Raw genomic sequence first — 12,943 nt, forward strand, 5'->3', positions numbered from 1 at the left:
CAAGCCTCTGACAATCCAGGGTATTACTTTTAGTCAAGTCATATTCTCCTCCTGTACACCCATGTGACCAGCAGCGCGCGCGCTCTCTCGCTCTCTCTCTCTCTCTCTCTCTCTTTCTCTCTCTTTCTCTCTTTCTTTCTTTCTCTCTCTTTCTCTCTCTCTTTCTTTCTCTCTTTCTCTCTCTCTTTCTTTCGCTTTCTCTCTCTCTTTTTCTCTCTTTCTCTCTTTTTCTCTCTTTCTCTCTCTCACTGAGAAGCTCATCGCCAAGCACCTTACGATAGGAGGCGGCCAGAGGGGTAGGGAGGGATGGAGGGAATAGCAAAGCAACACATTAACCAGCTAACTAGTCCCAGAGTACCCCTCACCCACTACAGCCTCCCAACCTGGGTGGACCTCTTTCCCCCCACAAACACAATACGGCCACCGGTGGCCAACTGAAAGACACAACAAAAGAATCATCCCTGAGGGGAAATCACTAGGGGCTCAGCACTTCCCATCGGGTGGAAGCTGGGCGGCTGGACAAAGTTAACGCAAAGGGAAGGAACCCCCAGCTGCCGGTAAGGCAGGCATCAATGCATGGCGTCACCAGTCAGGTGACCCTGTTAATGAAAGGGTCTGGAGTGCACGTGCTCCAGGCCAGTGACCAGCACCCCACTCCTGTGTTCGTGTGTGTCATTTTCAGGTATGTGGACCTAGCGCCAGCAACTTTACACTATCTACAAGGCCAGGGGGACATTTTTTGCCCCATCCTCGTTTTGCGAATATCATTCATGGACTGTGCGCGCTTTCAGTAACGAAATAGTTTATGTAATCGTTTTTACTGTTCCTTTGCCGTTTCTATTCCTTGAATGACGTGCTTGGGCGACATTTCAATGCCTGTTACCGCTATCATCAGATACTGTGGCTCTGTCAGAGCGCATGTAGCGCTGTGTTCACTGGGCGCGTTGATTCCACACGTTCAGAACTCGACGCAGGGGCTGATGGATATTGTAGTCCTAATGTGTATATCAGGAAGAGGAAGCTGCATTGACACGCGAGGCGCGAGGACCGTGACCTGCCTGGGCTCACTGAGGCCGCTGATTCGTTTTGAGGCGCTAGAAAGAAACTCCCGTGGGAGGAAACCCGCGCCCATCAGGCCTCAGAGCGAGAACACGGCGGATGGAAGAAGTGCAGGTATGTTGAGAGGCCAGGGGCAGACTCCATCGCCTCGAGGCGCTACAATGGAACATATTAGTTTTGAACGAGGATCACGGGTGAGCTGCCTCCCGGAGCCGGGATTTCCGCTCCCTGTACTTTTAAAAGTACTTTAACCGCGCATTTGCTCTCACTCGGGAGAACGGGCTTCTTTATTTATATATAAAGAACGAGCAGGGGCGGCCCCGGGGGCGGAGTCATGACACCGGAGGCTTCCGCTATTCATACTCGAGTGGAAACACATTCAGAGAGAATACGCTTCAAATATAAAACTACGGTCAGGGCTTCTTACAAACGAGAGGCTCCGTTAACCTGGGGAGACGGCCGCTAATTGTTTTTTGTTTTCTCTCCCTTTTACCCCCCCCCCCACATTTCTCACAGGCCTAATTGATTAAAGTCTTGATCTCCAATAATCGAACCTCCAGACTTTAAAATCGAAGCCACGGACGATCGACTTTATAGACAGAAGTTTGTTCTCTTTGAGGCCAGACTTCTTCAGTTTGAGGGTCGGTGTTATGTCTCAAGTGACCTCAGTGGATGGCTGAGGTGAGGAATGAAATCATCAGTTTAGTCTCTTTAAATGTTGTTCTTCCCTGTGGATTCCGCACTGGACGGGGTTAAACGGACGAGAGGGGCAGACTCCCCCTTTAGGGCCCCGGACAAAGCAGAGTTGAGAAACACCATCAGGGGTTTGGAGGATAAAGATTACCCAAGATGAGGAATGAAATACACGAAGCAAAGAGATTAGGATGCTTGCTGCCCCCCCCCCCCCCCCACCATATTGTAGAATACCGAAGGGGGAAAGGGTGGGAGTCTGCTCTGTACCCACACAGGGGTATAAGGTCAGCTGGACCTGGAATATGGTTCAATTACATTCTGTTCAACTTACATATTTGGAGGATGTTAAAGGTTGAATCCCTGTCTTGAAGTTTGTGAGGCCACCACGGGGCATATGCCGGGGGCTCCTAGGTTTATTAAAACGACCACCAAACAAAAGGAGGTTTCCACCCATTCAATTATACGGACGAGGTGTGGACAAAAATACATCTGAAAACCATCCGAGAATAGGATGCTCGAGTCCATTGGAAATAACAATGGGGTGAGATCTGGAGGATGAGATCGGGGTGATGGATGCCGGCATGTTGTGGGTAAGGCGTCTTAGGTTGTATGTTTTTGTTTAGGCCCAAAGTTCAAGAAACATATACAGTCTGATTTATATAATTTGATGTGTTTGTATGTAGGAAAGATCATAAAATACTCTATGTAAGCTATTAAGACAGAAGCATATATTTAGTAGTGATGATATGGATATTTATCTATATGTTTTATAACACAGGTTTAGGACCAACTTTTGGGCACCATAGAAGGCCGGGAAAGTCACATGTTGTGGTCTTGAAAAAGATGGTTTAAATGAACTGGCTACCACCGAAACGCGTCGACGCTGTGTTTTCATAATCTGTGTACTGGCTGGAACCACAGATAAAAAAGGAGATACACTCTATCGAGTTCCAGTTATACATCTCTTCTAACACGGATATGTGTTGTCTACGGCTGTCTCGTGTATTTTGGCCACTATGTGTCTATCTCTCGATCTGAGGGGAGAGGATCATCGTGATCTTGTGGGTTGGTACTAAGGTCCCTCAACAATGGTTCCCAGATGTCCCTGCGGCGAGCCTGTGCTGGCATAAGTTCCCAGTAATCCGACAGCTGCCCATGAAAGTACGCCGCATCCTTAAGCCAATCAGCGACTCGTGGTTTCTGGTGGCAGCCCCAGCACATCGCTATCCGACGTTTAGCCAGCAGCAAAAGCATGGACACTAGTTTTCTACTTGTCGCAGGTTCATTTCTCACATAGCCGAGCAACACTATCAAGGGGGATCGTTCTATCTTACACTTCAGCATCTTATCTAACGCATCAAAAATGGTTTCCTAGTAACATGTAACATCTGGGCAGCAGCAGGACAAATGCAGAAAGGACGCCTCCTGAGCAGGGGATCTCAGACATCTCACATCCCCACTCAAACCAACTTTATATAACCATTCAGAAGCCCTGTATAATCTATGTAAAAACTTTCCGTGAATCAACTGTAGCCTCTAGTGAGGGCACAGCTCCTGAGCCTGCCCGCAGCAGTATGCCCACTGGTCCTCTGCTATGGGGAATCCTAGCAGTGTCTCCCACTCCTGACGCACCCCAGGGATGCTTATCGGCGCTGTGCACTACATGCCTGTGTATAGTCGGGTAATCAGTTTGCCAGGTGATGGGTTAGTTAGGAAGTCTTCTAGTACCTGGAATGTGGGCGGCGCCATCAGGAAAGAAGCAAAGCCAGCGGGCAGTGCCGAGCGGAGCTGATATGAGGGCATTCTGTCAAGCAACCCCATGCCTCACCCTGTCATCACTCTGTCTGGCTGGATGAATGTTCCGTCCGGTAGTGTGAAGATGAAGCTTCCCAAGTCTCCTACAGGCGCCCATATCCCCCGAGAATGGCAATGTTGTGTGACGAGGCAGTGGCACAGTTGGGGCATATAACATCTCCAGTTGTGCCCTACGTCGCAATCCCTGCCAGGCCCATACTGTACCGTCCATTGTATCTACCCTAGATCACAGTCTAGTCTGTGGCCTTTAAAGGACCATGTTCAGTGGCATCGAAGCCGATTGGTCGTGTTCCAGCTCTGTACGTGCCATGAATTTCGTTGGGAATATCCAATGAAATCCAAACTGAGCTTGGACACAATTGTAGTAAAGCTCCATGGCTGGGGCTCCCAAACCTCCCTGTTCAGAGGGTAGGGTCAGGGTTTCTAAAGACATCCTGGGTTGGTTTTGGGTGCAGGCAAGGGATATTAAGTTCGATCGCAGTCTACGTCTGAAACTAGTGCTAAGGGGGAGCAGGAAGTCAATAAACGTGGAGGAACTTGGAGACAACAACTATTTTTGCTATGGCCTGTCATCCTGCCAGGTACAGCAGCAGACCAGCCCCTCATCCCATTCAACTTTCCATGAGTTGCACGTAGTAGTTATATTGCCAAAGTTTCTCAATATTACGGCTTAGCCAAAATCCTAGGTATTCCACTGGGCCCTTTGCCCAACAGAGTGGATACTTTGATTGAAACCGATCTGTGACTGCAGTCAGTGGGGAGATAACTGATTGTCCCCCAGTTAATGTTTATTCCCAAGAGGCCGCCTAATCTTACGATCTCCCTGATCAGGGGGTCTAAGTTTTTGGCCGGGTGTTTTACGTACAGGGTCACGTCCTCCACATGCAAAGAAACCAGTATTACCCAAGGAGCAAATGCCAGGCCTCGGTGCGCCTGAAGGTGCCTTAGTCTGGCCGCCAGGGGTTACATGGCAGTGGCAAAAAGAAAGCTAGACTCGTGCCCCGAGATACATGGAAAGGGGGGGTACAGTCCTGTTAATCCGAAGCCTCACTATATTGGAAGAGTATAGGAGAGCGATCAATTTGATGAATTTGAAGCTATCGCCCAATCAAGAAAGGAGTGCGGATAAATATGGCCATTCTAAGGAATCAAATGCCTAAGTGGCATCCTGAAATATCACAGCTGCTTGGAGTGAGGGGTCAATTTCTTGAATTGTTGCAACAAATGTGCATAGTTTGTGAGATGTAGCCCATCTGTGAAAAAAGACGCACTGGTAAGGGCGCAGCAGTGGAAGTAGTCTCGCAGTAATGAGTTTTGCGCGGATTTTATTGTCCAAATTGAGCATGGACAATGCCTATAGGAATTACACTGCATAAGATTTTTATCCGGTTTTAGAATTGTAATGATAAGCGCTTCACTAAGTGACGGGGGAGCTCTCCCCTCTCCAGCGATTCTTCATACATGTTTATTAGATGTGGCACAAGCAGTGGTGCAAAGTCTTTGTAAAAGGAGGCCATCCAGTCTGGGGGCCCTATCCCCTGGTAAGGCGCGGATGACCCTGATCACCTCTTCCTTGGAGAACGGCTCATCCAGAGAGCTGCGGTGGCCGTTCTCGAGCCACAGCAGCTGGATAGAGTAAAAAAAGTCCACCAAATCCGGGTGGGTAACATTTTGCCTCGTCTCATAAAGTGAGGAGTAAAAGCATATCATTTCCCCCGGACAGTGGTCTGACCAATCCCCGTCTCGTTGTCTGAAGTGCGTAATTTGCTGGTGTATTTGCAAGCCCACGGTTTCTTTAATAAGCCAGCTAGTATCTTGCTCGCTCTCCTTATCTTCTAGCACATGGTTCCTTTCCAAGGTAGTGTGTCTTCTGTATAGCCGCTTCTTCAAACTCACCAATCTTACCCCTAATATCCCCTAGGGTTTCCGACTTGTATGTGGCAAAGAATTTGCTTGCCAGACCCTGTATCTCCTCTTCTACGCGCTTACGATCTCCTGCAGTGAGTGCAGAACCCCGCCTGCTTTGCAATGCATTCCCCCGCGAATCACAGACTTAAATGCCTCCTCAAGCATAGTAGGGGAATCAACCATGGCCTTCTTTAACGCAAAGTACTCTACTATTGCTGATCTGATTGCATCTCCGTACACCTGATCCAGTAGTGCGCCTCACGGAAGTCGCCAGCTTAACGCTCTGCTTCGGTAGTCCAGCAGAGTCAGTTCAACAAGTACTGGGGAGTGGTCAGATAAGGTACTAGCTAGATGGGTGACTGTAGAAATCCAGGCAAGTACGTCTCTCTAGGTCAGCCAGAAGTCGATTCTGAACCAAGAGGGTCCGGCTGATGATACACATGTACCCTCCTCCATGTTTGCTATTCGACTGTGGCCATATATCTGTCAGTCTGTGGTCTGCTTTGTTTTGTCTGCAGTTGTGCTGTTGCCCTTGGGTGGGGGTGTTGCCCCCTCCTTCCTCCCCAGAATGTCTTCTGAGCCTAGGGTATCTGTTGACCCCCAGACCTCTCTGAAGAAGTACGGGTCGGCAGCATTGGGTCTATATATCTAGATCAGCCTGATTGGGTGTCCCCCCAGCGTGCCCTCTAGCATCATGTACTGACCCTGTGGGTCGCATAAGGCTTTGTGCGTGCGCCACAACATTCCTTTTTTTTTTTTAAACCTTTATTGTAGCATTCAAGAAAACACAAGCATGGGCCTACAACCGCGGGGGCTGGCCGCTAGATAGATTAAGATCACCGATATTACAGTACTACACAGCTCATCAGCCGACAACCCAGAGGTTCGGCGGCGATTCAGGACAAAACTGGTATAAGAATGCACAACTAAGTTTCAGAATGAGTCAAAGGTTTCGTTTTATATTATATGAGAAAGGATCAGGTGCCAAACCAGATAATGCAGGGGACAGGGTAAGAAACAGGATAGACACATAATAACCACTGTGATGGAGAATCGGCGCCAAAATATACAGATCGATGCAAATGAACACACAATATACATTCCATGTCGCGCCAATTTTCGGAGCCCACCCGGAAATCGGATATCAGAAAAGCATGAGCACTAGATACAAGCATACGATAAAAGTCTGAATGATTCGTAGCTATACTGATCCTTAAGAAAGAAAGGGAAGGAAAAGAAAGGCCATAGAAAATAAAAAAGGCAAAATAAAAAAAAACCCGTCCAGCCCCCCACCCTGCACCCCTGCAGATGGCTACAGCCTAACCCCACTAGCAGCGTACCTGTCGCCCCTAATAACTAAAACCCTAAAGGAAGGAAAAAGAATGGAGGAGGGCATAGACATTCGGGCTCCCAGCCCCTTTAGACCCCCCGCCAGATACAGCCACCCCCTATCAATAAAAGAACACTTATGACAACACTATAGAAGAAAGCAGAGGGTACCGGAAAACACCGCCCAGCCTCTTAGAGCAAGTAGGTACAGGTCGAACACTTGTGAAAGCCACTCCAACCCTTCCCGACCTAGTCAATCCTAACCTTGGCCCTTCCGAACAAGAACACGGACCCCTCCCATCGAGACCCAAAGGCACACAAAGAGGTAATAAAGGAGAAAAGAGTCATCAAAAATCAATCCATGGTGACTCGCAGGCAGTAGGTCCACGGGAACTTTAGACACTGAAGACCTCTCCCTCTTGGATGAACAGTCCCAATGTATCCTGCACAGGAGTCGTAGAGTCACCAAGAAAGGAGAAGACGACCACAAAGTGAAAGGAAAGTCACAAACAAAAGTCTCCGGGAGGGAAACGCCCTTTGATATCTCCAGAGCCGGTAGTGGCGGAAGGTTCGGTGATACCATGACATCCTCGGGAACACCGTCTCCCAGGGCACCATCAGATGGTTCCAGTGCTTGTTTCCTCACGGGGCTCTCGCACGGAGTCAAAATGGCCACGGTTTGAATGGCTGCAGATTCCTGTTTCAACCGTAAGGCCGGGTCCGGGTCCACCAGGAGCATCTCAGATAGGCGCGAGTCCAATTTGCTCAATAAGATATCCACCTGTGATCGAAACGCCCAAATTTCCGCCAGTACTGACCTCACCGATGGCTCATGCATCGTTCGATCCACGATCTCATGCCCGATATCAATCCCAATCACCTCCCCGGGTGAATCCGGCATCCTCGGGGGGGACAAACAGGATCGCGAACGTGCAGATGCGGAGGGTGACCGGTCTTTGTTCGCAGCCACGGTCCACACCGTTAAGGCCGCAGGCCAGAGGCCCCGAACCACGAACCCCGCCGGCCCCGATACCGGGTCCGCGGGACAGGAACCCCCACTCACAGCCAGCAATAAGCAGATTCACTCCTCCATCGATAATGAGCAATTGAAACGATCGCCGCCAAATTCGGGCTTAAACAAAGCCTCCACTCCGGTTGACCGGACCCAGCCTGGTTCTTCTGGCTGATGTTGTTGCACTGCAGCCCGGCTGTGAAAGTACTCGAGGCCCCAGCTTCACCGCTGGAGCAGGCCGCAAACTTCAACACGACAGAACTTCTTCCAACAAGCCGATAAAAGATTCTGGATTTCACAATCGGAGTGCGGAACAGTTCATGCACACAGAGACCAGGCGTAAAGTCAGGATAATGTACAGGATATCGCGGCGGGTTACGGAGGTCGGCGGAGCCGGGAGCCTAACCAGCCATCTTGTTTGCTGACGTAGCTCCTCCTCCCAAACATTCCTTTTCTGATGCGGACGGCCACCCCCTTGCATAATTAGAATAGCATGGAACATGTTTCTCCCCAAGTCAGCCTGCCTGCAGGTGCATGCAGTTGTTCCCTGTCAAGTGTAGTTCCTGCAAAAAGCTGACGTCCGCTTCATGGTGGGGCAAGTAAGCAGCTCCCAGCCTCGCTTTCTGTCTGTCTCTCAAGCCTCGGACAATCCAGGGTATTACTTTTAGTCAGGTACTTTTCTCCTCCTGTACACCCATGCGACCAGCAGCGCGCGCTCTCTCTCTCTCTCGCTCTCTCGCTCTCTCGCTCTCTCGCTCTCTCGCTCTCTCGCTCTCTCGCTCTCTCTCTCTCTCACTGAGAAGCTCATCGCCAAGCACCTTACGATAGGAGGAGGCCAGTGGGGTAGTGAGGGAAGGAGGGAATAGCAAAGCAACATATTAACCAACTAACTAGTCCCAGACTATTCCACAGCCACCCAACCTGGGTGGACCTCCTTCCCCCCACAACCACAATACGGCCACCGGTGGCCAACTGAAAGACACAACAGAGGAATCATCCCTGAGGGGAAATCACTAGGGGCTCTGCACTTCCCATCGGGTGGAAGCTGGGTGGCTGGAAAAAGTTAACGCAACGGGAAGGAACCATCAGCTGCCCGTAAGGCAGGCATCCATGCATGGCACATATCATATAATGAAAGAAAAAAAGAAAGGTGGGTAGCTCCTTCCCTATGAATGTAGAATAGATGCTCCGCGCGCCCGAACCGGATTCCAGGTCGCGTTGGGTTGGCGTGTCTCGATCTGTTAGTCATTGTCGCTGATGCGGGTATCTTTTCCAGTGTCCTTCTCTGTTTTTTTTACTTTCTTGATTGTCAAGAGAGAGGTGCTGCAGCAGTGACCCCATTAAGGCTGATGAAATTCAGTCTCTAAGGGCGTTGGCATGAGGCAGTCAGACCCTATGCCATGCGGGTGGTGAGAAACATTAGTCTTGCAGTAGTCCCTCTTCAATGTTTAACAGATGACAGGCAGCCTGCTTTGTTGTAATGCAGCCTTCATGGCCGTCAGAAACTTCCAGTAAATGCTTCAGGCGTGTTAGGAAAACACACCAGTGAGCATCTTTTACACTAAATGATGCCTGTAGCACTTGCAGTGACTAGATTGATACAAGGCAGTTGTTCTAAAGTAGTATAATTAATCAGCGCCCCACCCCCCATGGAAGCTGCAACTGGTTTAATGTTCTAATGAAATTAATGCAGCTCTTTGTGAAATTGTTGTTATCGATGAGCTAAATTGTGCAGCGCAGTGCATGTAGTGCTTGCTTATTTCCTGTACTGGCTGGGTGTAGATACAAGGTCTCACAATAGTACTTTTTGTGGCAGAAATCTCCCCACCGAGCCAAACCTTCTTTTTGGGTTTGTATGTTTTGTTTGTTTACTCACTGCATTTCTACTTGTTTTTTTCTGTCCCTATTTTCAAATTTCACCAGCTACCACTGGTCTGCGATATGACTCAGGGCTACAGTGACATGTAGGAGTAAAGCTGCTTTATCTCTTCTGCCTTGTCTTGGGTCTATCGCCTGTCTGTGTATGAGGCCGCATGGTTTTCTACCTGCTGATAGAGAGAAAATAATACACAAGACACTTATAGCAACCGTTTCACGTTTCACTCCAACCAAGATGTTAGGTTTGCCTAGTTCACTCAGACTCCATAGATCAAATATTGTGCTATGTGCAACTAAAATGTAACAAGCAGAGGTGACTAGAGACGCCGGAGGCAATCAAACTGCAGGAGGCGTGCTGTGCAAGCGACGACAGGCAAGCAACGACAACAAGGAAGCAACAAAAACAGGATGGAGCAAGGATTAAAAAAAAGTATCTGAATCCGAGTTTCAGCCATGGCAGACACCAATAAAGCAATTAATCTGTACTTTGTCCATGCTCCATGGAAGGGACAAACATACAATGCAGAAAGTGAAACCAACTGGTGCTGACTAATGAGAAGCAAGGAAAGGAATAAACAAAAGATCCCGCTAGCGAATCACAGGAGAAACTGAAAAATGACAGAGAAGCAGCGTAAGACATGATGGAAATGCACATGGATAGATGTAGGCCTCAGGCACCCCTTCATCACAAATATCAAACACCAATACTTGCCTCCAGACCAAAGCCTAGAGTGCTCTTATCTTAGCATCCCCAGGGGTCTGAGATAAATGCAGAGACTGACAGACTAGGCCAGGTGCAAAGACAAACCAAACACAAGGAGATGATGGACTGAGCTCTGAAACTTTTTAGACACTCTCTCCCAGGTACTATAAGATCAGGTTTGGATCCATCATCGTTCTTTAGCTCACTTCCCCACCTCACCCCACTTCAAACCCAGCCATATACAAATCAGTCTTTACCCTGTTTCTCATGGGAACAGTCCAGCCCGAACTGCCAGGCCTTTCCTGGACCGTAAACAAGCATCCTGGGACCGGTTTCGGGCTAACACCCCATATCAGCCAGGCTAGCTTAAATCCACTCGCAAAGTGAGCAAGGGACCACGTCTGGACATACCCTGCCAACTGCAAAGACAGACGGATGTACACACACACTCACGCAAACACTTACACAAACACACTTTAAAAACACATAGACTGTACATGGAACAGAGGCTCTTGGGCAAAAAGAAGCTGTGTTGTGTCGGTTTATTTTTGTACTTAACACAGACCAACTACAAGCCTCCCTGAGTAATTAAACGTTTTATTGTTCTCCTGTTATCGTATAGGCTCAAAGTCTTCAAAAAGTCTATCAGGATCTCACAGAATCATTTCTTTTATTTTCCTTCGGCTTAGGCCCTGCAGGCTCCTTCCTCGCTTCAGAGACTGAATGGGGCTCGACCTCCAGTGTCCTCAGATTGAAGGAAAAGGTGAGTGTCTTTTTAAGTAGATAAAAGAATCTCAAAGCGATTGGCTAGCCATTTCCTCTCAAATTCTCATCGATGGCTGTTCTTCCCAGCTCTATCGTATCCAGCTATGTCCTGCTTTCTATGTACAGTTGTATTTCTTTTTCTTTATTTCCACTGTCTGCTTTATTCTTTCTTCTGCTGTGCTCTTATTCCTTCACACTCTCTTTACCTGAAACCCCATTACAATTACAAGGCCCTTAGTTAGGCCATCAAGACTTGCTTCTAAAAGGAAATAAACCCAGAAGATTTTAGGGCTCACCCTGTAAGCGGGATTCTATGCACCATTGTCATGGTTCCCACCCCCACACCCCCCATAGTCCCCCACCCCCCATGTGTCACTCATGGGCTCTGCGTCAGCCTCTATGCCCGTACTCTCCATGACCGCTGTCACGCATCTGGTCAGTCAACGTCCTCCAAAGAACCAAGGTGGGACGACAGCATTTCCAGGTGAGTGCCGGCTCCCCTCTGTGTCGTTTGTCTGTATTTTGAGGTCGAACTCTTGTCTGTGTGGTTCTCCTCCCTCCGACAGAGATCCTTGGCTTTCATGCAGTAGGGTATCCTCCTCCGAGAGTGGGCACCTTGTTGGTGTTCCTCTGCTTCCCAGGTCTTGGGATCAAAGATTGTTAGAATGAGAGAACTTTTATAGACCTTTGCTAGTTTTCTCTCTCCGAGTCTTTCTTCTCTATTGCTCTTTTTATCTTCTATTTTCTCCCTCTTTCCCTGTTTGTCAGTCTTTCTTCTCTTTTTAAGTTTCCCTCAGTTTTTCCTTTGCAGATCCTCTGCCACACTACTAGCTGGACGTAATTAAGACCACATGCTGAAAAAGAAGCACGTATTCAACCCACAAGCTGAAGGCTAGTTTTGCATTTGTTTTACTCTTGACACACAAATAACATGAAACAAATATTGCATTAACACTGAGACTGGTGACTACATATTTCAGACCCTGAGCAGACTACAAATGGTTTGCATTGCCTGGATGCATGTACTTTTTTTCTGGCAAGGCTATGCCAGGAGTTATTTGACATCAAATAACTGCCCATAGCTAAGAAGCCCTCTGGTGGACTATCAAGCATTTACCTTTCTAAATTACCATATTGCAGACCCTCCCTCCTTCTCTCCCCTGGATATTGCGGCACAGAGTGGCAAATTTTAAAACACCATAAGTGTGGCACAAAACGATGTGTTTTGTGGCATTTTACCGGCGCTTTGATGATCCATACCGGGTTGTCCTATGCCCCAGAAACACTGAGTAGCCAGTTATTCCACTTAATGTTTTTGCTTGCCCCTACCTACCCTCCCTCCTTTCTGTGTCAGTGTTGCTTGCAGCCCCGCCTACCCTCCCTCCTTTCTGTGTCAGTGTTGCTTGCAGCCCCGCCTACCCTCCCTCCTTTCTGTGTCAGTGTTGCTTGCAGCCCCACCTGCCCTCCCTCCTTCTGTGTCAGTGTTGCTTGCATCCCCACCTGCCCTCCCTCCTTTCTGTGTCAGTGTTTCTTGCAGCCCCACCTGCCCTCCCTCCTTTCTGTGTCAGTGTTGTTTGCAGCCCCGCCTACCCTCCCTCCTTTCTGTGTCAGTGTTGCTTGCAGCCCCGCCTACCCTCCCTCCTTTCTGTGTCAGTGTTGCTTGCAGCCCCGCCTACCCTCCCTCCTTTCTGTGTCAGTGTTGCTTGCAACCCCACCTGCCCTCCCCCTTTCTGTGTCAGTGTTGCTTGCAGCCACACCTGCCCTCCCTCCTTTCTGTGTCA

The 12,943-nt window shown here is 48.8% G+C and overlaps 1 protein-coding gene across 1 annotated transcript in view; it reads left to right on the forward strand.

Moving 5' to 3' along the window:
- Positions 1–998: 998 nt before the first annotated feature.
- The window catches only part of LOC147700336 (uncharacterized), a 50,162-nt gene continuing 38,217 nt past the window's right edge, over positions 999–12,943 (forward strand). The window contains exons 1-2 of the mRNA XM_086936307.1: positions 999–1,173; positions 11,087–11,160. Coding sequence (XP_086792433.1) covers positions 999–1,173; positions 11,087–11,160 — 249 coding nt within the window. The remainder of the gene's footprint in view (positions 1,174–11,086; positions 11,161–12,943) is intronic.

Source organism: Lissotriton vulgaris, chromosome 8, assembly GCF_964263255.1.
Source record: "Lissotriton vulgaris chromosome 8, aLisVul1.2, whole genome shotgun sequence".
Lineage (NCBI taxonomy): Eukaryota > Metazoa > Chordata > Amphibia > Caudata > Salamandridae > Lissotriton > Lissotriton vulgaris.